The sequence below is a fragment of the Anneissia japonica genome, unplaced genomic scaffold, assembly GCF_011630105.1.
Source record: "Anneissia japonica isolate Jap-2015-1 unplaced genomic scaffold, ASM1163010v1 scaffold165_len1371125_cov188, whole genome shotgun sequence".
NCBI lineage: Eukaryota > Metazoa > Echinodermata > Crinoidea > Comatulida > Comatulidae > Anneissia > Anneissia japonica.
In genome coordinates, this window is record NW_022697648.1 from 886,700 (window position 1) to 914,461 (window position 27,762).

The 27,762-nt window shown below is 33.3% G+C and overlaps 2 protein-coding genes across 2 annotated transcripts in view; one reads left to right on the forward strand and one right to left on the reverse strand.

Moving 5' to 3' along the window:
* LOC117102251 (dedicator of cytokinesis protein 1-like) overlaps nucleotides 1-14,811 on the reverse strand; it is a 56,920-nt gene extending 42,109 nt beyond the window's left edge. The window contains exons 1-2 of the mRNA XM_033242473.1: nucleotides 14,681-14,811; nucleotides 489-581 (exon numbers count right to left, since the gene is read on the reverse strand). Of these exons, the coding sequence (XP_033098364.1) occupies nucleotides 489-581; nucleotides 14,681-14,726 (139 nt within the window). The 5' untranslated portion in view covers nucleotides 14,727-14,811. The remainder of the gene's footprint in view (nucleotides 1-488; nucleotides 582-14,680) is intronic.
* A 7,753-nt stretch (nucleotides 14,812-22,564) lies between these two features.
* Nucleotides 22,565-23,122, forward strand: LOC117102252 (basic proline-rich protein-like; the record flags this gene model as incomplete). The annotated part of the gene is made up of 1 exon (XM_033242474.1): nucleotides 22,565-23,122. A coding segment is annotated over one exon (372 nt), but the record flags the coding sequence as incomplete, so codon positions are not given.
* Between the last annotated feature and the right edge of the window lie 4,640 nt (nucleotides 23,123-27,762).

Sequence of the window (27,762 nt, forward strand, 5' to 3'; positions counted from 1 at the left end):
GTAAAAGGAACAAATAATGCTAAAACCGCAAACTCAGACTTTTCACACAGTTAGGTTTCATTTTTATTCTATACAAATTCTTCATTGTGTAGTTATCAATATTTTGTTTGGTAAACATGTACTTACATAAATATGGTTTGTTAGGAATTCAGAACAAACACAGGAGGCAAAGCAAAAGCAGCACTATACAGTACTATAGTTAAGTTATTATTAACACTAGCCAGTACACTTCTACAGCGGCTCATATTATAACAAATAGACAATAAAGGTGTCCTTAGATCAAGAGGCTTTAATAAATAATCCCCACACTGTGAATTCTCCAAAATTAAAAAAATTCATATATTTTCTAAAAACTCAAGTTTTTATGGTAAATATTCTACTTTAATCAGCTTTTTTAAGCTTAAGAGAAAAGTCGGCCAGAATTGGACAGTTGAAAGGGCACGCTAAACAGTTTTTTTTCTTACAAAGCCAACAATAGTTAAACTTACCTTCACATTCTTCAATGATGTAAACAATGTCACCGACATCAAGGGACAGTTGGCACTTACTTTCATCTTTATCAGCTTCGAAGTTATATACAACTGTTGAATTATATAAATTAAAAAAAAACAATGAATATACAACGATTAACAAGGAATAGGTAGGGTTAGGATTACTGTCATAAATCTCTCACAAGTTGGTGGAAGTTGGTACCCCCCCAAGAGAACATAACCTGAATACAAAAATTAGGTGCTGTAGGGTTAGGATTTCTGTTATGTAATAAATAACAATACAACATAACACATGTTGTGTTAGTAGCCCAAGAGAACAAGCTTAAATATGCCATGATATTTACAAGGGTTTAGGAAGGATTAGGCTTAGTTGTAAATCCCTCACAACCTCTTATATTGACTGAAGCTCAATTAAAATGCTAAGTAAGAGACATTAACAAATTAAATGTACACACTTCTCATTAACATAACAGATACAAGCTCTCACTAGCTAAAGATAGGGGCCCAGCCTTAATGGGCAACAGCATTTTTTTTCCCCGCACTATTGTAATTGTCCAAGCTGAGGAATTAGCTTGCAGCAATTACAATAAGATGTGTTACAAAGATTTTAAACCATATCACCCTGAGGTAACTTGTTCCATCCACCAAAATGAGTGATTATCGCCTGGGGACGAATTTATGCATAACACTTAGTACGAGATCACCATCTATATTACAATACACAAGAGTTATGTGTAGGCAAATTATGAATAGGGAAACATATCCAATTATTATCTAAGCAAGTTATGTGTAAAAAAAGTGTAAAATGAACACCCACTGATAGTGGCAAATGCAATTGTGTAAAATTATCTAAGCAGTATTTATATACTAATGATTATACCAGCTCTGTTTCGTACAATGGTGTGAGCTAACCTAGGCAGGCCGTGTCGTGGTTTGTTATCATCTACCCAAGCGTAATTGTGTCAGATAATTAGCCACATCAGTCCATTTCACTGATGATGTTGAATTTTCTATTGTTATGTACCCATTATCAACCAGGTATAATACTGTATGCATGAATACAAGACTGTAGTAATTGCTTGTTGTTATCAACTGCACTGGAGCTAACATGGAGAAAAATAACACTCAAGTCGAACTACTTATGGACAGAAGTGATTTTCTCATCGAATGTTATATTTTACCACTACCATTGCAATTCTCCATTTATAGTCAGAATCTTAACTCAATTCTCATCAACATTATATCATAATTCTTATAAAAAGATCATATAGGGAGAAAAACCTGTGCTGTAATTTGAAAATGTTAACTGATATATTAAACCCTTCTTTTTCTAATAACATTTTCTTGAAATGTTATAATTCATTGTTGCACATCAGTGCACATGTAGTCATTGTTCTAAATAGTATAGTGATCATTCCACATCAGTACAGATCACGCAAACTAAAAAGTAGGGTTGTGATTGTCTTATTTATAACCGTAAGAAAACAAACAACAAATTTAATGTAGTGCCAAACAAAAATCAGAGAGTAGGTTGTGAAATATTCTGGCAAACAATGCAAGGTTAGCAAAAACCAAGTATAATATGGATGACAGTACTATTACAGTATGCAAATGAGGACAGGGTATTTTAATATTATGAACAAATGGTCTTATTACTGTATCAGAGAGGGGTTATTTTTATATTACAAAAAGAATGTCGTATTACAGTGTGTTAGGAAGGGGTAACTCTTAATATTACATACAAGTGATCCCATTCAAGTAGAAAGCATCATCTTAAATGCATAAGTTCTTGCTTAAAAAAGAAAATAGAATTTGTTGTACAACTGATGAAAAGGGGTTTTTAGTTGAAGTATCTTGGTAAGAAAATGACAAACATGAAAGTTAAAGTGGAACTTCTGTTATATGACCTGATCATAAATATGTTCTTTGTGATTTCAACTAAAAAGCCTCCAAGGAACATGAGTCAGTGGCTGTAAAATATGTCATGTGACATAGTCAGGTGACATGGTTGAATCTTCTGTATTTCACTATCACCATTAACAATCAGTATTCTAATTTGTGAATGTTTTCATTCATCCAATAAGAATTTATTAATGTTAGTGGAACATTCAAAGTTAATATCAAGTTCCAGTTTTAATTTAAACACTATGTATCTAACCAATATTCTAGTAGGCAACAACATTAAAGTATTGTTGAATGATTCACAGTTTACAAGAATGGGATTTAGGAATTTAAGATTGGCTACCTATTCCATTGAATTCAAACATTGCTGTTTGTAAAATTCTCATTGAATGCACTCCACCGTAACTTGGAAACATCAAGCATTATTCCGGCATATTCCATGACAAAATTAAATCTTGAATCAAACTGTCACCAGCAATTTTCACCAAACTCTCTCGTCTCAGCTAGGAACCTACTTTCCTTTAGCATCAATGGAATTGAACAAGAAACCGAAGACAAGTAAGGATCTCTGCGGTTTAGCACACACACAGTCGCTACCGCTAGTTTAGCCAACTGAGCTAGGCTGCTCTTATAACAATATAACAGAACGATAATAACACTACAATAATTCCTACAGTGAATAACGAGACATCGAGTGTCAAGAAATATCTTTAATAATCTTATATGTAGGCACATGAGCCAAGGCTTAAAAAATATATCACTGGCATGCTATAGTATAGTGAATTGAATTGGCCAGTATAAATGGAAGATTATCATTATAAAAAATATATCACTGGCATGTGATCAGCTTGCATGGAAGTAAATTTGCCATGATCAATGGTAGTCTGTCCTACACGGTTAAGAATTGTGTACTTCTGGGGCAGATGCAGGGGGTGCAGACGGTGTGAACGCACCCATAAATTGTATTTTAAAAAATAATTATTGTATTGTATTGTTGATAAAAAAATTTTTAAAAACAGGTCTTTAATGGAGTGGGTAGCCTAATTGTAGACCTAGAGCTTAAAACCTACGAACACACTTTGATACATCTAAAAAGAAAGTCAAAAATGACCACCGAGCACTGACAAACTGAAAATGAATATGGGATCGGGAGAAGAGCAACGACATAAATGGTATGTGAATTAAGTAGAAAATGAATTGAAGGAAAATACTGAGAAGTTTACTGTATCTAGTTAATAAGCGTATTAATTGGCAAGTCAACTGTATATATATATATATATCCTGTAGGTGGGATGTTGTGAAGGATGTGTACGCACCCAATTTCCAGGATATTCAAGAATATACTGAATATAAATTTGTGATTTTTTGTGATTTAAAAGTAAAATCTTAAATTTTTACATTTAAACCAGTAAACTACTCAGTATGATATGATTCGAAAAATTGCAATTTATCCATTTTTAAAGGTTTTGGCTTAGGGGCACCCTGTGGATGTAATCAAGGGGAAGTTACCATATACTCTACAATTTTTAGAAATATGAAATTATTATTATTCATATTTAATTAGCTGGTGGAGGTACAATAATACCAAGTTTGGTTATGGTCAGAATACAATTTTTGAAAGAATTGCATTATTATTTTTCCTTTAAGAAGATAACTTAAAAGTTGTGGTCATAGAATGAATTTTGGACCATTATTATTTCATTTCATTTCATTATTTATTTGGTCATTTACAACAACAACAAAAAAAAGCTGAAATTTGGGGAAACCAGGAACAACCAGAGTGAACCAAATCACTGTAGCAAAGCCGGTTTACCCAACAAAGATTATTAGGTTAACCTCAGGCTCCGGAGGAAAAAAAATGTTTAATATGTTGTAGAACTGATTTTTCTAAGAGAGAAAAAAGATGTTTGATGAAAAACTGGGGAACGGTGAATGAGATACAAATTTTTGAATATTTACCACCAGTTTTTTAATACATGACTGCCACATCGGCGCATGCAGTGAAAATGTAATTTTTTGGAAAATGGGTCTAACATGTGTAGTATAATGATATTATAAACAATCAAAATTCTCATTTAAAGAATGGACTTCCTTTTATACGTTGTGGTCATATTAGACTCTTATTAAAGAAGACTACTCAACGAAGAACATAAAATAAAATACCCACGTCGGTGAATGCATAAAACGTAATTTACCAAAATTTAGATAATGAGACAGTCAATAAATTCTCTGTACCCATCTATGCTAAACATTTGAAGAGTGGACTTCTTTATGATTTAGAAAGGAAGGAAATATAAATTTATATGGGTCTGAACTTTGAATATGTCAAAAGTGTTCTTCCTTTGTTGTGGTCATACTAAAATGTACATTAAAGACCATTAAACTAACAACATGAAACATATATCAACATTATAGGTTCAACTTTCTACTTCCATGTATGCATATAAGGTAAATTATGGATACCTATATGATATTTTCATCACAATAAAAAATGTACTGATCATATAAAGTGTAGACAGTTACTGTTGTCCGATTGTGTGCATTGAAAATGTAGGGATGAACTCGGGCTAGAGTATGGGCCTCGGTTGACACTTCACATCATGGCCTGTTAGTGTTGTAATTAATCTTGCACAGCAGCTAGTCATCACCCAGCTATGATGCCGCCTCATCATCATCATCATCTTCATAATTATTAATTGTCCAGTAAAGTGGGGAAAAAACTATGAATTCAGAGTATATTCATTCATTAATAGACGTGGAAAGTGCATTCTTTCTAAGCATCTAGAAAACAAAAAATTTCTAGAGGACCCCAAGACTCCACGTCTAAAATTTGTCTTCCAGCAAACGGAACAAGCAAACGTTACGTTCTCTTCTCATAGCCCCGCCCACTCTGGGACCCCATCTGTGCGATAGTCAGGGTAACTCTGGATCGGCGCCTGAGAGGTCTATTATTCTCACAATTTTCTGCCCTCAGCCCCAACCATGGTGGGACTGAGGTGGTGTGTCTCACAAACTCCATACCGCCAAATCCTGTATCTTGCCCCAGTACTTACTGTAGCATCCCGTGGACAAGGATAAAGTATCTTACCCAACGAACACAAGTAAATACTGTCATTTTTGGTAACTATTTACCAATGCCACTGAAGTAGCAATATAAACATCCAGAGATTTAACCTTCTTTTCATTTCCTTTAATTTACTATTAGTGTAGGTGTTTGGCGAACCGGCTGCACGCCAAAAAACATAAGATACAGTATGTATATTTCTTCTTAATTACCATATATAACTATAAAGCATTAACAATTCCATTACTGTAACTAGAATACATTCACCAATAACAATTTTTATTTTTATGTTCTCCCTCATCTTGGGTGTCTAAATGAGAAAACAAAATTTATTTTCTATTTCTTTTTCCACCCTCCTTTGACGATCTTCAAAAATATAAGTTTGCGAAACAAGGTATAAAAAGAACTACAAATAACTGTATAAAATTACAATCACTACACAAGTGAATAGAAACTGTAACTAATCCCCTACAGAGTTGTTAACAATGTAACTTTACGTAAACCACTGTAAATAATTTCAGTTTATGAAACTGCAATAAGATTATGAATCCGTAAATTATGTTTTGTACAATTAGTATACAAATAGGCACTGGCTATATGATGATTGCATGAAATAAAATATTTTCATGAGTAGAAAGGTGGAATGTTACTATCAATGAGGCATAGCAGAGTTGAATGGAATTCTATATTTTACTGCTTTAAACAGCATTTATGGACCAGACCGTTAACATTTTTAGGCTTAATTTAAAAAAAAAAAAAAAAAATAGACATGTTGCTACTGTACATATTGTAGACCATTAAGACTCATTAAGCCGAAACGCCAAGGGTGATAATTCAACAGTATTTAAGCTGTCATTAGCCAAATCCTATTTAGAAATAAAAGCTGAATTGTGCTAAATATTTTCATTCAAAATTTGCCAAGAAGCTACTGGAATTGAAATTATTATTGCTTATATTTTGTTTTGGCTAATCCAATTTCTATTTGGCTAATTATTTTCATACCAAATTGAATAACTAAATTGCTAAATATAATTTTTGGGCAGCTTAAAGCCTGTTTCAAGTCTGCTAAATAATTGTAATATACCTCCAAAATCACTAAAAATGCATCATATTGAAAATTGAATTAATATAAAAATACTTGCAGAAATTTAAACTATTGTATATATAGGTAAGATATTATTTTTAATATTTATTCAATAATCATTACTGTAAATACAAAATTAAGTGCACATCACTGTCATAGAGTATATGTCTACATGTAAATGTTCTACCAGATCTTAGAATAAATCTAGATCTAAAATGGCCCTGGAAAAAAATGGCCCTGGAAAAAAATGGCCCTGGAAAAAAAGGCCCCAAATCACAGGTAGGTAAAATGGTCCCAATGATAAAATCCAGTTAAAAAATCTTCCAACTATTTGATTGTTGCAAAATATCATTGGGAACCACTTTTACCTACCTGTCATTTGGGGCCATTTTTACCGGGGCCATATTTCCCGGCGCAATTTTATCCAGGGCCATTTTTTCTGGGACATTTTTAACGTACGCCTATGTAGAATGTTGGATAAAGGATGGTAGTTTATGAATAAAATAATTTTATGCAACAATGTCCAATTCTATGGTAATATTTAGTACACTGAATTTATTCAAGATTGAATTGATCCTGTACATAGTATAATTTGACTAATAGTTAATATTTCTCACACTTCATTACATTTGTACGAAGCTCAAATATTTCATATATTATTTGGATATGACAAATTTATGTACACCTTATTTTATCTCATGAATATGACAATTAAATATTTGATTATGTAAATTCACAATTTATTGGAGAAGTCATGTAATCCATTTGAATTACTATTGATCATCATCTTACATTTGATTAAGTTAGCAAATATGCACATCAGTTTTTGGGTTAATCTTTGTTGATTCTCTATCGATTATCCAAAAGGAATTAATGATTTTTCATTATCCTTTTGATTTGTTTTATCTCACAGTACTCAAGTGAAAAAAAATCAATACGAAGTTGTGAATCATACTAAAACAAATAATAGGCCAAATAGAAATAAAATCACGTTTCTCTTCCAGGCACTTGTTATTCACAAAGATTGGCACCACCTACACATATTAACACATACACACAAATTTTTAGCCCTTTGGCCAGGCCCGGGAATGCATGGATAGGCCCAATTATTGCTCACAAGGATGTTTGTATTACTTCAGGATTTCCTAAGAGTGTTGGCTTGTGAAAAAAATACAAATAAGGCAGCATAAAAAAGTATAGTAATTGACTAAAAATGTTAATTATTTAAAATTTGGCAAAAAGTACTAAGAACCTCATGATTATTTTTCTCTAGATCTACAAATTCATAATTTCATCTCACTTTTCCCTACTTATCATTTACCTCACACACGTTTATTGTGCATGATGACCCGAGAATCAATCAACTTGGATGAACAAAACAAAAGCATTTAATTTTCCGATCAGCGAACTTACTCTAGCAGCTAACGCACATACTCAAATTACAATAAATTTAGCACAAACTTGCTACGGGCAGGACAGGTTATTACACAAAATTAGCATAAGTCCGAGAGTTATTTGATTTTCATTTGGGAGAGCCACACTTAAAGTAGGTAGTATCTAGTAGGCCTACAGTGCTTAATTCATCTCAAAGGTTTTTTAAAGAAGAAATGGAATGGAGGAAGGTTGCAATAGGAATGCGAAAAGATGGGAATGGGGAAAGGAGGAATGGAAATTCTGGAACTGAGCCAAGGTGGGAATAAGGAAGGAAATTTCAATTTTTCAATTTAGCTTATCTAAAAGTTGAAAGCACTGTCAAAATTTATCATCAAAACCATACCTCCATGCACAAGCTAACACAGCTTACTGTACCTCTGTGTAAACTTATCTCTGTATTGTAAACAATAGGTTTATACTAGAAATTGCAAATTGCAAGTGAAGTGCTGCGAAGTACAACTGCATATCAATGTTCTTCGAACAAAACTATTTATGCGAGTCAAGTGAAAATAATGAATAATAAAAATATAACAAATAATATGAGACACGACCCATTGTCTATATTAGAACAGCGTTGGTACCGTGTATGCCAGTCTACAAGCGTCGCCTAAATGTAATAATTAGCACGCTAAAATAGGCTAGTAAATAAGTTTTACTGGGTTCGTAAATAATATTGGCCTCAAAATATTGTGACTGAGACATGGGCCGATTAAACGTAGAAATAGGAAACCTAGAAATATAGTAAAAATGCTGAATAGTAATACTCCAGCGTCGCGACATGCGGACGTTGGTACGAGGTTAGTCTACAAACGTCGCCTAAAGCAATTGATTTTACCCGGCAAAACGAAAGAAGGAAACTCCACTTTTCAGTCGTCTTACTGTAGGCCCTCGTTTTTTGACAAACAATGACCTTTCAGAGTTCAAATTGCTGTCAAGAATATGAATTGGCTGCTTCGCAGCAATTAGCTGGTAAATTCTAGAATGGATAGCCAATGAAAACGTACATAGTAATGATTACTAAGCAATAGTATTTGCCCTTGTATTTGGAATCTTATACAAATACACATACCACTTCTTACACATGATTTAAGACAAGACAAACACTGTATAGTACACAATACCAGTTGTTCATCATGTGCAGTATGCAACAACAAACATGGTGGACTTCACTAAATACAATATAACAATTTTGGTTCACTGTACAAGGCAATGGTTTGTAGCAACAAAATATATATATATATATATATATATATATATATAACCTCATATATATTCATCCAAACAAAAGTAAATGGATTCAAACAAAAGTATTGAGGGCCGGGATAGATACAGTTTAGATTCATGTTTAAGGGCCTACTATAATTTCCTTCTTTTTTACTGCCTTAGGTTATAGGAAAAATTGTTGGTGAAAAAAAATTGGAATGATCATGAACAAATTTTTAAAAATTAAAATAAACTTAAATTGAATTATTAATCATAATGTTTTATCAATTACTGCATTAAAATCAAATTTTATTTCAGGAATCATTAACTAAAATATTTTGTGGCAGAGTGATCTAAATATAACAAACTTATATTCAAAATATTATTAATATATTTAGACACCTCTCCCAGTATGTGAACAATGGACCTGCATAGAATAACAAACATACATTATCTAGTTTAACCTACAGTGAAATTAATGTTCAGGATCAACTTGTGAATTAACCTATTAACACAGAGGACAGGGTAACGAATTGTGCTGTACTTTGTACATTTAAGTATTATTTGAAGATAACAACTGAAACACAAAGTAAACAAAACATTACAATACAACATTTAAACATTCAAATATTGAGTCACGAAAGCCCCTTTCAGATAGACGTTGCAGCAATATTGCGGTAAGCATGCTGGTATAATAACCGGTCTACTATATGCCCTTTCACATAGCGCCTGTGTTACCGCAATATTGGGTAATCTTATGCCTTTCTGTCTGAAAGGGTCATATAAAATGGCGTAATATTGGCGGTTTTTGTTTGGCGCAATTGTTTTCAACTTTAACCTTGTTTGTTTATGCATATGAGGCATGTTGTGGCAAAATAGCTAAGTTGTAGCAAAAATTGAAATTCAAGTTATTGGTATTTTCAGATACCTAAGTATGTGATCTTTAAAATGAGGGGTCATTAATTGAAATTGGCCATTTCAAGCCTAAGTTATTGGAAAGTGAAAGTACAGTACTCTTAGAGTCAAGATAAACATGATTTTGAGTAATTGCCTTTCAAAGTTATTTGTGCATACATTGTTTAATAGAATGAACTATCAAAATAACATTAAATAAACAATTTGTTGACCAGTTAAAGAACTAAAACTTTGGTACATGATTAAAAAAATATTAAACTTTTGATCTATAATAAAAAACAAATTTGGATTTTTAGGTGATTTTTTGAGCTCGCATATTTTAAAGCTCATTTACTCAATACTGGCCTGTGCGACAACTTAACCATTTCGCCGCAACATGCCTCATATATGCACACGCCAACTTGATTGCCGCAATATCGCGTACACCCTTTCAGACAGAGCTAGCCCGTAAACGTTACCGCAATATTGCGGAAATATTACTCGGGTGAAAGGTGGCTTAATTAAGCTGACATATTGGTGTACCGACCCTTTCAGACAGAAACCCATGTCAGCGTACTTACCGCAATATTGCGGTATTGCAGCTCCGAGTGAAAGGGGCTTTATTGTATGTAATAGAAGAGTACTAATAATTTAAGCCAATTTAAAAAGATTTTTGGGGGTTTTTGAAAAGCTGAATATGAGGCACTTTTTAGGAACTTCAGAAACACTCGGCTGATTGGTTAACAGATCTTTTTTGTATGGGTGGCCGCTTAGGGCCAATATACAGTACTCTACTGCCTCTATTATACTGCCCTCATCGGAGCTTTCAAGATTACGAGAACTTGTTTCTATTTCAAAGTATCTACTTACAGTTGATCATATGGTAATCAATCACCACCACAAAAAATAGTTCCAAAATAACAAATTTGGGAGCTTTGTTGTCATACAGTACAGGGTAGGTGGTGTATACAATGGTTTAAAACTCAATTCATCCAAGTAAACAAAAACAAATTGAAATAGCAGGCCAATCTTTTTACATAAAAACCGTTACCTCATTGGCATAAATAACACTTCCATTTCCATTTTTTTTTGTATAACAATATACAAAATTATGAAAATGAGATGTATGGAATTACATTAGAAGAAATGCTTTCAACATGTAACCCTTTTTTAAATTAATGACGAGGCTAAGTAATAATATTATTTATGAATCTGTTTTATTGTCAGTTACTATTTGATGAAATTATAAACAATTAATTTACAAAAGAATGTAATAATAAAATGCATCAATTGAAGATCGGTTGTTATGGACTTCTGTAAAATAAATAACACTATCAACATCGGGACCATTTTAGTTATCATTACAGTATTAATTACCGTTATATATATGTTACCAATTAACTTTAATTATCAAAAAAAAACATCTTATCCACAATCTTGGCATGGCCACTGAACTAGTAACCAATATGAATGCCACAACATTAAATTTCACATTTCTGCTGTAACTGCTACTGTAAATTAAAGCCATTACTCTTCAACGTCAGCCTCAATTCTTGACACGTAAGACTGCCGTTTAAAATCGAGATGGTTGTAAAATACATCCGAACACCATGACGATACAACAATGCTATTACATGGCATTTACTTGCAAACTTACGAGTGCTAGTTATCAGCGGATAAAACAGAGAGATATGTGTCACTTCGAAAACAACTTTGACTTTATTCATTCATTTATTTATTTATTATTCATTCACTTATTAATTTAATTAATTTCATTCAAAAAGGTTTATCAAAAACAACTCATACTTGCAGAATAAAACTGAACTGCTACAATTTTACATTGGATCAGAATAAATTACCTTAAATAATTATTCACCCAATAGGGTGTAGGCATAAGTCTAATCAATTTATCAAAGTGTCATACTGTACAGTAACCAGGTATGTCATATATTTTATATAGATTACTTATCAATCTTTATTTTGGTTTTTCTTACAGTACAGTAACTGTCTAGAGCTAGCATTAGTGGAGATAAATGACTAAGTAAACTAAATCAGTAAAATATACAAAATTTACTAAATTATCTAAACTACATTAAACTACAGTAACTAAATTAACTATACAACTAAACTGTCATGGCATATTAAACCTTATTAAACCATGGAGGTAAACTATATTAAATACACTTTCTTATGAATTAACTAAACTAAATTTATTTTATTTTCAAGGAGTGTTTTCTTTTGGGAGAGAATACTGTAGGAGATTAGTTATTTTATCCAGTAAGTACAGTGTATTAACGAAGTAGACTTTACTTTATTAATTAGATAGTATAATGAATTGAATAAATATTATTTTACAATCTGGATGTGATGCAATCCAGCAATCACAGGTTCCATCTTTGATAAGCAATAATAAAATTTTACACCTGCAATCTTTCTTAAAATAATATTAATTATTGATTTTCTAACAAGCAGATTGTCTATGCATGATTGATTTATTACTCAGACCAAAGTTCAAACATAAAAATTAGATGGTTACCATAATAAACTTTTCATAACAATTTATTCAAACATCTTATACAACGTCATGTGCGAATGTGTATAACAGCTGCTGCACTAGTAATAGTACAGTAATTCATTATACTTAGATCATAAAACAGGGACATGGCAATAAATATAAAATACTTGATTCCAACAGGTTTCTGGTTTAAGCAAACAACTGATATAACACAATAATTGAAGGCTGACAAGTACTGTAGGTAATTACAACCTGTTGAGGAATACAGAATTACTAACCCACAAGTTTTGTTGTTTACATACCTTAACACACATTCCTTAGGTATACAAGAATTGTACCAGTCAGTGCCAATGGGTAATTACATCGTTATAATAAATTGCAATTTTGGTTATTGTTACAGTTAGTTAATTGTGACTAAATTTAAGTACCAGTAGGAAATGATGCGGCATATAAATAATTATATCCAGTTTATCAAGAAGTAAACTGAGTGTACGTTTGATTGCATTTCAAATTTATTCAGCGATTCAACAAAACAAATTCACAAAAACAAATCACCAAATGTAAGGATAAAATTAAAAGCTCAAAATAATTGCCTATTTCCATTGTGGTCCTTGTAATTGTATAGACCAATGATATTGTTATGGATAGGCCTAGTAGTACTGTTTGTTACTAGATTCAGATTTATTCAGTGTTTTTTTTTTTTAATCTGAAGAAGGCAGTTGATGGTCAGCACATAATCTGAATGGATTGGAAGGTCAAGGCCCTGTAATACTAATTACTGACAACCTTTCATGTACTGGCCAATATTTTTTTATATAAATCCCGACCAGGTGTGTTTGTATTTTAAGTGAAGTCAGTATTTAATAATCAAGTCTATAACATTTTAATTAACACTCTGCCCGCCAAACACAGAGATCTCCGTGTTCGGTAACGCAACGCTTGACCACCAAACACGGAGATCTCTGTTTCAGGTTTTTTTACGGAATCCGATAAATGGGGTAATTACCGACATGTACTAACAATTTGAACACTATATTCAGTCTTGACCGTAAGTATTTCACTATTTGTTTGTTCACATTAGCGTAGAGCGGTATTGATTAATTTACTTTCACAAAATTGCGAATAACTCAGGTTCATTGTGCGAAATTTTTAAATCTCCAAAAGTAAGTCATTTTCATTTTACTGTTACAGGTCACAGATTGTGATTAGAATAAAGTATTTGGTACCATTGTAAAGCTAAAATGTTTGTAGTTGTTGTAGAATTCACTACATGTCAATCTGATCACATACACACTCTCAACAAGCTTCGGAAAAGTGTTAAAATTTACTAAAAAGTCTGGCGGTGATTGATACTACTTTTTTCAAACCCCTAGCAGTCAGAATGTTAAGTATTTCTCTTTAAATAAATGTGTTGTATTTCATGTTTTTGTGTTACTGCAGGGGGTGCAATGTTTTATCAAGTAATGCTTGGTGTGGATCTTTCTAAACAATATTAAAAAGTTGTTTGCCTGGTCACTGTTGTCAAACAAAGGTCCAGGATAAGCTAAAACTAATTCCATGGGCCTAACAATGCTGGATTAGATCAAACTAATTCCTCCATGATTAGTACCTTAAACCTAATCTATAGTCATCTTTGTACTTTTATTGCATGCCATCATGTCTTAGTGCTTTTAAACAGAGTTTTTTTTTTTTTTTTTTTTTTTATTGTTTTTTTTTTGTTTTTTTTTTTTCTAACAATGATGACAGACAAATTGAAAACGGACACTTGAATAAAATTAAAATGCGAAATGAAGTCCTCGGTGACACAATTTTAAAGACATAAGCCTATATCAATGATTACCCAATTTTGGGATTCTTGTTTAGAATATTTTGTACAACGATCTCAGATCAACTTGACAACAAAGTCTGTCACTGGCTGGACATTTCCGCTTGGCTGGCCAAACATAACTGTACTTCCGTATCACTGTCTCCCTGCTGTCGGTGTATCGTCCGCAAAGTGAGGACTGAGTAGAGACAGGGGTAACACTTGTTTGGCGTGGATTCGATTGATTGTGATGATATGATCGTCCAGAATGATTAGACAATTCACTTACCTACTCCATACTTTGCATCTGTATTAGTCTGTACCCACTGCGGCATTTTGAATAAAATAATATGAATTTCCAAGCCGGAATCCTGACCACTCCTTTCACCACAACACGGTCGTCGCCATCTTGAGCTTCCGTGAACTGTAGTGAGGGCGCTATGTCGAATTATACAAATGGGACATCTTGTAGGAGAGGTGTGGTCATATGATCCTTATTTCCTACTCACCATTATCATCATTTTCATCGTTAACATCATCTTTATATTACCAAAGTCATCATCATCATATCGTTAGCATCATTAACATCATCTTTATCATTTGCCATCATTATCCTCAGCTCAGCATCCTCGTCATCTCCTGATGCTCATTAATTTTTACTTTCCTTGTTCTCAAATCTTTTATATTGTTTGTGCATGTTGAGCATCGAATAAATTCAATCAGTCAATCATTATCGCATGCATTATTATTTTTTTTTATCACAGATAATTATTATAGCATGGATGCTATTGTATTTTCACTCGTCGGATCAACTTCCTAAGAACATTTTTTTTTATATTTCCCTCTAAAGTTCTTAAAACAAATAAAGATTGTTCACACTTCTTGTATAAATCAATGATTTTTTTCCATGACATTTCCGTTTGTGTATTCCATAGGCCTAAGTGTGTTTTAATTCAATAACCTATTTTCTGAAGTTGATGAAGCATTTTTATAATTTATTTTATTATTATTTTTATTTTCATCCTCCTTATAATTGCAAGTAGGCATGTTCTTATACTTGTGAATACATTGGTGTATACAATTCATGCATATAGAACAAAATTTGCCTAAAAACATCACAACTTTTCCTCAGTGACCAGGGGCGGTGGCAGGATTTGCCCGACCAGATTCCTCGACGAGAGCAAAGTGTGCGTGGTCGGGCGTCGCTAAAATTCTTTGAGCAAATATCGCTATTGTTAGCCATTGCTTTCATCGTTTATATTTTTTTGCATGAATATAACTCTTTACAGAAAAAAATGAACGGCGATAAAGTACAGATTCATTTATTATCCATCGTAAAAAAGAAAAGAAAAAAAACCCAGAAAAGTATATGATATCAAATAAATAAATTACATGGAAAAATGTTAGATTATGAAAACAAAAAATACAAACAGCAAATAAATCGCTATTTTTAGCCATTGCTTTCGCCGTTATATTTTTCGAATAAATATAGGCCTACAGAAAAAAAAAATGAACAGCGATAAACATATTCATTTTATCCATCGTAAAAACAGGAAAGTATACATGTTACAAAAATAAATTACATGGAATAATCTTAAATTAAAAAAAAAAAAAAAAAAAAAAATACAACCAGCAAATAAATCGCTATTTTCAGCCATTGCTTTTGCCGTTATATTTTTCGAATGAATATAGGCCTACAGAAAAAAAAAAACAATGAACGGCGATAAACAGATTCATTTTATCCATCGTAAAAATAGGAAAGTACATGTTATCAAAAATATATTACATGGAAAAATGTTTAAATTGTGTAAAAAAAAATAGAAATGCACATAACTACAGTAAAAGTAGATAAATTCTCCAATAATATACAGCTGTAAATTAATTAATAATGGAAATGGACCTGTCGCTAAGCCCCGCCCCTTGAAAGCAAAATAATAGAGTAAACATGTGCGTTGCTGGGGACAACACGTGCTTGTGAGACACGCGCGTATTTCTAGTCCTGGTTGATCAGTGGTCAAGTTTGATTAACACTTCGGAAAGGTCCATTTTCATAATTATTTATTAGATTAATCAATTATTAATGAATACGCACATTTCTACCAAATTGAGGCCTGTGGAAAAGAACAGCTTTCAAAAATGAAAGTAGGCCTAACGTACCGTTTATGAGCATCATATAATATACACGTTTTTCGTCTGCTATTAAATGAAATATGCCTATTACTTGTTGATTGTATAGCGCATTTCTACAAATTCAGCCTGTGGAAATGAACACCCGTTACTGTTTTTTTTTTTGTTTTTTTTTTTTTTTTGTTTGTTTTGCTATTCATTGAAATATACGTCTTATGTGAAAGGCCTGGTATACGGTAAATATTATTAGCAAAATAATTTTTTATATTAAATAGGCCTACCGTAATTTCATATGATCACATCAACCAACAAAACTTATAATGTTGTAGACCATTATATAGGTGTTTTTTTTTTCATGAAGTTAATCAACATAACTATCAGTTTCTATTCTTAAAAAATTATTTTTACAAATTTGATATTTTATATTTTATCATCTATAATTCAAAAATATGTGCTCCTCGAATAAGGTTAGCAGAGCCGTAGATAGAGAGAGTTTGGCCAACTTGGCGCATGGGCGCCATGTTGTCACCAAACAGCGTGCGCGCGTACAGCTTTATAACATTTTATAAAACACTGATGCTGCATAAACTTTCTTTCATTATTCTGTTCATGAGGACAATTCAATTATGAGATTTTAACATATCATTGTAAATATCATATATAATCATATTTACCTAACTTTGGAATTAATTAATCAGTGACGTGCTGTATTATTTCGAGAAGATAAAGTGAGGACGATTCTTTATTTTTTTTTCTCGTTACGATTATCTTTTTGTTTTGAAAGTCTATCATCTAGGCCTAGGCCTAGGCCTATCTAGTTGCTAGCAGCCTCCTCTGAAGCTCCTAAGACTAAGAGTCAACACTGCAGAGGAGAAAGGTTGGTTGTGCAGACAGAGTAGGTTTGTGAATCGTCGGCGATAATATGTTAATTTCGCCTGTAAATGAATGATAAAAATATTAATAACATGAAAGTTTTATAATTGTATCTAGGCCTTTAGGTTAGGCCTATGACTTCGTAAACTTTAAATTTATGAAATAATATGCTGGTCATCTGCAAACCAATACAATAGCATAGGCCTAGGCCTATTTGTAAATTGTAATCTAAACAATAAATCAAAGTTGAAGAATTATTGCATTGAGTGAAATTTTTGTACAACATATGCCTAATCATTCATAATCAAGAAGCTAGGCCTTGTAAGTAAAATAGCAGCAATCTCCATACTTTGTTTATAATATTAGTGAGTTATAATATTATCATTATTATTGTATTATTATTTATTATTATTATTATTTATTATTATTCATTGAAATTTTGATTTGTAATTTGTAAAACATTTAAACGTTTTGATTTAAAATATGTATTAAAACAATCAATATATTATAATACAATTAGGCAAAGGCCCTATCTTTAAAATATATTTTTATCTTTAAAATCTTTAATTGCACAATTAATTGATTTGTAAAGCACAATTGGGCATGTTTGCATAGCACAGGCCTCCTTGGACAAGTTTTCGCTTTTATTGGAGGATTCAATTTTTATTTTTAATTATAATTTAAGCTACCTTTGACTGATTCTTCATGTAGCTTTCTGGATAGTTAGGCCTATATATAATTTAACAGCAAAGTGCAACATTGCATCTTTTTATAAATCATTGCTGCTTGAAAATTCTTCCTTTCCTTTTTATTTTTTATTATCATCGTAATTAAGCCGATTTAAGTACTACCTTACGGTGTTCGGCCGAAGCAGTACCGAAATTTAGGCCTAGTTAGTAGTAGTAGGTGGATATATAATATATTACCGCGAAGTGGGGCGGGCGGCGGTACATGCCTTATTTATAATTTACTACGTGGATAGCGAGATTTTTCGATCGCCATGCAAAGTTAAAATAAAATCCCAAATCCTCCTCCTTTTTGGAATTTAAGGAAATTAATACATTTTTGTTTCTTTGTTGGATCGATTGCAGCAACCCCAAACCCAACATAAAGGTATTTCACATTATAATTATAGCATTAATCAATCATCTATAATATTACTGCTAACTTCCTACCCTATCGCGTTGGTGACAACATGGCCGGTGTAAGTCACGTGATTGAAACCGAGTTGGCCAAACTCTCTCTATCTACGGCTCTGAAGGTTAGGGTTGCAGAGCGCCCTCACATCATTACTTTCTATTACAGGTCTCCCTCCAAAGAAAGACCACCTCCAATTAAGGACCACTATTATGTGGTCATAAATTAACAAATTTCTTTTTTCTTTATTATTCTAATGAGAGACCAAAGCTGCTAAAGACCACGGAAACCTCGGTCCCAAAAGTAGTCTTTACAGTAGAGGGAAACCTGTATTATTTTCAGTATCATCTTTAAAAAATACTCGCCCACTTCTAAGGCCGCTGTTTACAGTACTTAAGTCTACCGAACATAAGTGTTTCTTGGTGTAAAAGCAGGCCTAGGACCTCTCAGCTCACACCTTCATGAGAGTGGCCTCTCATAAGGAACTTCTGGTCGTACATCCGATGTAAGTGGTGGGCGTTGCGTTGAATTTAATATGCAGTTCACGCCACCACGCCCTCCTCAGCCCCACCAATAAGTGGTAAATAATCGAGCTTTCCTTTCGCCCACTGCTGTATCGTTACTGAACTCATGGGTGCACTCCCTTTTTAGCTCTTCCTCTCTTTAACTCAAATTTGTCACCCTCTTTTTTATTTTTCGGCTTGACTGACAGGGGTCTTGACTGACCGGGGGGGGGGGCCTTCTTTTCCCCCTCCTCTGGATCCGCCCCTGTTTGCATACGTATTTGTGACATAGTTTTATGTACTTTTGCATACGTATTTGTGACATAGTTTTATGTACTTATTAAAACATTGATACAGACCAAAGTTTTCAGTTATTTCATTGAGTGTCAGTATAATCTTAGGTAAGCAGGTGGTTAACATAAGCAAGAATTTAGTCCAATGAAACTGTTTATCATTTTGATACCTTCCGACGAAACGTGACCCTACCGGCGTCACCACAGCGTCCCCACCGATCGATCTAACATGACGTTGTTATGTGGGTGTTTTATAGATTATTGAGAATGGTAATATCACCGAAAAAAATAGATAAAATGGCAGTTGAATGACCAACAAAGACAATAGTTCGTTATTAGAAGTTATTTAGTATAACCTTATTCGGAAAATTAATCTCAAAATCGAGTTGCCGTCCCCGGCGTTGTCCGTGACGTCGTATGATTTGTGTGCGATTTTTACGAATTATCCCCTAAGTAAAAAATAGTTGAGCCATGTATACATTTCAAATCAACCCAGAAACACGGTAGTTTGTTGATTGCTTATTGGTAGCGTCCCTTCGCTGCCAAAAATAGTTTTTGGCAGTTACGTCCCCGGTGACATCGTGAGGGCATGGTGAAGGTTGGTTACAATTTGGTGGCACATCGATTGAGGACAGTATTCTCATTCATCTGGCCATGTAAGTCAGTGGCGTATCTAGATGTCTTTAAATGAGGGGAGAGGCTGTCTCTTATACACCTCTAGATGTGTATCGAAGGTGAAGTGGGGCACTAATTCGCAAAATAAGGCGATTTTTAACTACTTGACAGTGATTTTTTTTCAACAGTGATAATGTTGTGTGATTAACCCTGGTGCTTTCTTAGACGGAGTCGACGTAAAGGTAAATAAAACTCGGGGGGAAAAAACTGTTCCAAAGGCATGTTTGCAGGCGCGTAACAGGGGTCTTGGGTCGGGGAAGGGGGGCAAAGGTAATACTTTTCCCGGTTAGTTATTTATGACCCGGTGTGATAAAAAAAAAAACACATGTGATCAGGCATACAGATTTCAAGAAAAATACAAAAACAGCGTGGTGTCCCTGTGCATTTTTCCATACGTATTTGTGACATAGTTTTATGTACTTATTAAAACATCGATACAAACCAAAGTTGTCAGTTAATTCATATGAAACCAGTGTCAGTATGATCTTAGTTAAGCAGGTGGATGTGGTGGTGCAAGAATTTAGTCCAATTAAACGGTTTATCATCTTGGAAAAAAAAAAAAAAAAAAACCTGTTACAGAATATAAAGCATTCGTAATAAACAAATAATGTATGTACACAATATAATTACATTATAAATAAAAATAACATTACAGTAATAGTCAAAAGGGAAACTTCATTTCGCATTTAATTCTCTATCCACATGGACAGGACGTTACCGGATTGGCTGAGGTTGGTCATGTGTCATATTTGTACATGCGCACTTTTGCTCTCTGTTTATTGCTGTACGATAATCAGCATACAACAGCACCTTAGTCGTTTAAATTAATGTGTTGCTTTTTATATTATCGATTCTAGATGTTGGATATTCTGGCTGATATTCGATTGTTCTTGATTTGCAATGGCCGGCTGCTATAGTATTTCTTATACACATCTTGAACTGTACTCTCACCCAACTACATACGGCCTCATATCCCATCTGTCATTTTTCTTCAGCGCAGTCGTAACTATTTTCCTTCTTTGTAGGCCTAACAGATAATAAATGATACCTATTTTATATTGTACCTGACAATGCCCGCATGTGTTTTTGATATGCTTAATTATGGCGAGCCGAATTGTCATTTAATAATAAATACGGTACATATATTAGTTTTAAATAGAGATACCGGTATCTATTAACAGAGATATCTCTATTAAAAAAACTAAGACATCTCTATTTAAAACTAAGATATCTCTATTTAAAATAGATATTTCTATTTAAAACTAAGATATCTCTATTTACGATTAAATTATAATTCGGCTCGCCATACTTAATACTGCATTAATGAATTAAATCTTGTCATATATATGGAACGGTAATGTTGAATATCATACGGATTGTAATTACCCTGGGATTGTATGTTTATGTTTAATATGAAGCGTATTGATAAACTGATGATCCGGAACATAATATTGTATAGCATCCACCAAATTCAATTTGTTCTATTTTTTATTAGTTCTTTTATATTATCCGAGTTGATTTCTTTCTGTTTTAAATAAGCAGTCCATTGTTTTATTTTAATTCTTGATTCTTTGTTGGCAGTCAAAAAGTCGAAGTCAATTTAAATAGGCATATTACGTAATGCAAATTATTTTTTCGTCCAAAAAAATGTATTCTTTACTCAAATTTAGATTTTGATTTAGGTAATTTTATTATTACAGTATTATTATTCATTAAACATTACAAAATTGAAAATGCATTGGAAATCAAATGAATTGAAAATTATTTGCAGAAACATGCAAATAGCATAGCAGCCTGAATATATAACAGAAGCATCTCTCATAAATAATTTGTAATAGTTTTAATGTAATTAGAGCATTAAAATATGGTATCATAAACATCACCTTTAACCAACATGGTGATATGCTTTTAAACAACTCAGGCATATATTGATTGAATATTTATGATTATTATTATTATTATTATCATCATCATTATTATTATTATTATTGGAATTGTCGTATATTTTTTAATGGGATATTATAATACCATGCACCGGAAGCAGAAAATAACAAAATGGTATCTCAATCAGAAAATAATTTTATACTTTGATATTTAAACTTGCAGTCTTAACGTAAGTAGGCCTATTGCTCTAAATTTTTATTATTATTTATGTTATAGGCCCTAGTCTATATTACAGTATTATACAAATTCAAATACGGGTATCCAATCAATTGATGACAATGTTTACCGTTAAGTGATATTAAAACAAGTTGGATTGCGCCCCGGCTTACAATCTAAAAGTCCCACAACGTATAAATATATACTGTTTGTGGGTCTATACCACCAGCGGCTAATACTGTATTCTAATCCGATTTGTCTGTCGAGGAGAGTTCGTGATCGCCAACTCCTCGGCCACCTCGACTACCACCACGGCTATTGCCACCTCCTCTGCTTCCTCCTCGTCCAACATCAACAGGTCCTCTGTTTAAATCTCCAGCGGATTCATTAAAGCCTTCATCTCCTCGGCCAAAACCTCCTCGATAACTGTCACCCCCACGGCCACCACCACGACTTCCTCGGTGACTACCTCCACCTCGACCACTTTCTCCTCGGCCACAATCTCCTCGTCCACCACCTCCTCGACCACCACCTCCTCGGCCACCACCTCCTCGGCCACAATCGCCTCGACCACCTCCTCGACCACCACCCATTCTTGGGTCTCCACCACCCATTCTTGGGTCACCACCACCGATCCTTGGATCACCACCACCAATCCTTGGATCACCACCACCGATTCTTGGATCACCACCGCCGATTCTTGGATCACCACCACCGGGACCACCACCCATTCTTGGATCGTCTCCACCAGTTCTGGGATTATCATCCGGAGTTCTTGGATCAGATTCTGTAGTTGCCATTTCTACTGTGGAAAGTCAGGTCAGTAATATGTTTTGACTAAATATATTTCTTGTTGCAATGAACAGCTATGCAAATGTGAAATACCTCCCCGTCCGGAATATTGAGATTCAATCTTGTAGAATGTCGTATGTTTTTACGATCGTTATAAGCTGGCCTTTTATACCTTTCAATCCATCAATGCGTTTGTTATTGACTCTCTTCTGGCCAATCGTGGCTCAAATATAAAACAACCTATTCAACGTTCTCTCGACGTTCTCAAACAAAACATTTTATATATGAAACGCCTTTGTGCTCCCATACATGTTCGTTTTCATTACAGTACATATTTTTAGTTTAATGATTTAAAACGTTATGTTAATAATAGATCGATTGTATATTAAATATGAAATTTACGTTAAATCAGAAATCATTTCGAGCCGTGGAGCTCCCTGGCGCAGTAGGTTACGTGGGTAAATTGTCTATGTTCAAACGTAAATGAGCAATGTGGCGCTCCATAACCTACAACAATTTCGTCACTCCTTTACCGGAACTGCTGCTTCCAAGGTCGGTTTGCATACAGATTGCCTAATTCCGTCTGACGCAACAACGTTGAATCAACGATTTTATTCGGAAATTTCACGACTTTATTTGTAAGACTATTTCATTTGAACCTATTTTATAGTGCAACGAAGCTGCCACTGCTTTAGCGCCTTTAAATCATGGAGGGAAGTTTAAATTATTCCTCTATGGTGAAGTGATTAATTTTGGTGACTGATTGATTGATTGATTTATTTATTTATTGCTTGATTGATTGGTTATGTTTGATAAATTGATTAATTAATATGTGCAATCATAATTATCAATCATCACATCATCATCAACCTACATAAGTCCTCAGCAGATGCGCAGACCTACAGCATTTTTTTTTATAACAACCAGTAAAATATTTCTTGAATGTTTGCATAGCGAGTAGGCCTATCAATAAAAAAGAAATCATTTTTAATACACCTTGTGGTTCGGTAAATCAGTAAAACGTAATCACACCTAGTGCACATAAGACTAAAAGATTTTTTTGTTGGTAGATTTTAAATAAAAACGCATTTGAAATTTGACCTCAGCCTCAACTTGTGAGTCTTATTTTGTTCTTATTTTTTAAGCATTCAGTCTCGGTGTTCTTACAAAATTAGTATCTGTTAGGCATTCCTCAATCTCACTTCGAATGGTTTGTTGAATACTTATGTTTCTTCTAAAAAATCTTTATTTTCTTGGATGGGTCGCCAAAACATTTCTGAGGGTTGCGAGACTGCTCTTGGCCTTTAAAAAAAGTGGAAACAAAGCCGTTCTCGAGACTCTAGACACACCAGACGACATTCTCCCGATAGAGCTAGAAATTCACTGTCAACCCAAAACCTACAATTTACTCTCATGGTTGCACTGTCGCCAAGCATTGATTTTATTATCTTTAAAATTAGGTTGGAACATAGCTCACAATAACACGAAGTACCAGTAAATAAATACAACTTGCATCGTGTTTAAAATGGCGAGTTCCTTCTTTTCTTCTTGAGTTCGTTTGAGCATTTTTACAAGAAGATGTGGACGTAGAAGCTTCATTTTTCAATTATTTACCCAGTCAACTTCGCCGACTGTGCACAAGTAAAAATTCGTCATTTTATAGATTTGGGATAGTTTTACATTAAACATTTATAATACGAGTGTAGTAAATATTCTCTTTACTGTACTATAAAATAGATCATTCCGCACACGATCGACGATAACACAAGACCTCGTACACTTTGCTGAGTCAGGGGAATATCGGGGGAGGGGGTTCCGTGGGAGTCGCCCTCCCCTCTTTGTACACAGTGTTAGTACTTTAAAACTATTGTTTGCTAGCCAATACTAATTTTTTCCTGGAATCACTATAAATGAATTACTTCTAAAATATGTAAGTCTAAATATACATCAGCACACGTTATACATATAAATACATAATTATAACACAGGCCTAAGCGTGAAATGTTTATGCATGGTTTGTTATAACTCATTTTGCTGACCTACTCTATGTGATAGTGATAGTCAACTCCGAGGACGAAGTGTCACTTTGCAATTACAATTTTTTAACCCCCATCCCCACCTACACGGAGTTTGGTGATGATTTAAATGCTGTACAATTTCTAATTGACTCCTTCTACTATATCATGTTTGTGCTCTGATAGAAACCCACAATAAACGTCTAATTATAAAAGTCAAACTACCCTGATAGTAACCCAGGTGGAATATTCATTAGAAAAAAACAATGTACGCCTATAAACCATAATGCAAAAAAAAAAAAAAAAAAAAAAAAAAAACTTTTTCGGGATTATAACGGCTTTACCGCTCAGACGGTGGATTTATCGAACTTAAAAAAAATCAAATCAAATACTACTACAGTTACTAGAACCCCTCCTTTGGGACACCCCTATTAAGGGGACACTTTTCCATGAACGAGGTTCAATGTATCTTTCAACATTACAGTCAACCCCTATTAAGGGGACAGGGACACTTTTTGAGTGTGCAAAAGGGTCAAATCAATACAGTTTCACCCCTATTCAGGGAACACTTTTTTTTATTGTATCAACACAATTACAGTAGCCACAAAATAAAAATTAAAAAATCATTCAAATTTACATTTTGACACCTTTTGAGAAATAAACAAACCAGAATTGTTTCAATTTATAGAATGGGCGTTGGATGCATAGTGCATGTGTTAATTCGTATAAAATAAAATTTTGTCAATTTTGACCATCAACTATGGAGATTTCTTGTTTTGTGTATTTTGATACGACAGCCTGCACCCTGGTTTCTAAGTTGGTAACATCTGTTAATGGTATTCTATCTTGTGCATCCAATAAAAAGCTCAATATTTAAAAAAGAATATTTGGTTATTAAAAATGCACTCAAATAAAGAAATAATATCGGGGACATACACACATTTTGTAGTTTTAATTACATATCTGTTAATTTCATTTCTTAAATGAATTATTTTTTGCATTACAAATTGTTAATTATAACTAATCTTTAAACTGTAACTCATTCTTAGGTTAATTAAAATAAAATTAGGAAGAACTTAAGGGGACAATTTCACGTTTTTGGTTAATGCCTCTGAACAGGAGTACCCCTATTCAGACGACACCCCTATTAAGGTGTCCTTCTAATAGGGGTTCTACTGTACTAGTAGTAATAATAATGATGACAATGATGATGGTGATAATGATAATAGATATTATAATAATATTACAAATATTAATAAAGTGAAGAAAAGTTTGCTGAAAGTTTGTAATTTGTCCAATCATTATAATTATTCTTGTAGTTAAAACTTAGAATTTAAAAAAAAAAAAGTGACGAGGGCAGGCGGTTTATTACTTTTTTTATGAGGGAGGGACCGTTTTCATTTGGCAAGAATATTGTAAATATTGTATAATAACTGGTTTAATTTTATTGCTTCTTAAAGAAAATGTATTTTCATTCACAAAACTGCATTGTGTTTTTTTATGCTGTTTAAAATAAATGGTGCAGCAAAAAAAAAAAATGTTCTTTTATTCCCGCATCGATATAAAAATAATTGATTTACATAACTGCATTTGTCTGATTGCAATTTTACTAAACCTCCTTATTTTAGGTGGGGTAAATGTTATGTTGCAGTTACCACAGGCAAGAAGACAGTTTGGAGACACAACTTAATCGTCCAAGCTTTTATTTTCCAAGTCCTATCAGATACCAACAATACAGTAATTGTGATGTCTGGTATTCCTTTCATGTACTAGCTTCCCTATGTTTGTGATATGAATACAGTATAAATAGTAAGGTCAGATGGCCTTTGTATGACCAGTAGGAATGTTGGCCGTGTTACGCAACACAAGCATCTTCCTCACATTAGTGCACCGAACAGTGTGCTTGTAATCAGCACACTGGATGCTTGTTGTTTGTACAAGGAAGTGCAGCGCACTGGAGCCAAAAAATATAACCGATATTTCTGTGACATCAACACTCTAACCAGTAAGTAGGTTAAGTTATGATGTGTTGACATACACAAATTATTTTTGTTTGCCCTACCAATCCAAATATCTAATATACTAATTATTATCAAAAATAATAAATAGAAGATAGAGCAGTTCGCGATATATTGAAACGTAGATGAGGTCATACATGGAGCACTTTTCCTCCATCCTTGAGGCGCTATATGTTTATAATCAACAGATAAATCCAAGGCACCACTCGGGTTTGTTTGTTTCCTTAGTTTCTCCACTCCGTAAAATGGCCACAAAATTATTTCCTCCATTCTAGAAAGGGTGGACATTCCATTAAATTTAATGCAAAATATGTGAGGAGCTCATTCTTCTGCTATTTAAGTTCTTTGTTATCATATAATACTGATTATTATATTATATTTTCCAGAAACGTATATTCAAGTCTATACACACAGCTAAAAGAGAAAAGCAAAAAAATGTAATATTATATATATATATATAAGGCTAAACTACAATGTTCTATTATAATAGTTGAGTTGTATCTAGATATAGATTACAATAGGAGGCCTATAATAACCTGATTCCCTTTTATTTGGATAATAAATCTACAGGAAATCTCATATTAAGTAAAGTTACAGTATACTAATTATTATATATTATAATGATTATTATACATCTTTCCAAAAACTATATTCAGGTCACACCGTTAAAAGAGAAAAGCAAAAAGAATGCAATAATATATATATATATAAGAAAGTATAATACATACTCCAAGTATTGAAATACACGCCATCGTGTTGGGATTCAATATTTCGACATTAATTATGTCATCATCAGGAATGATGATGACATAATTAATGACGAAATATTGAATGACAA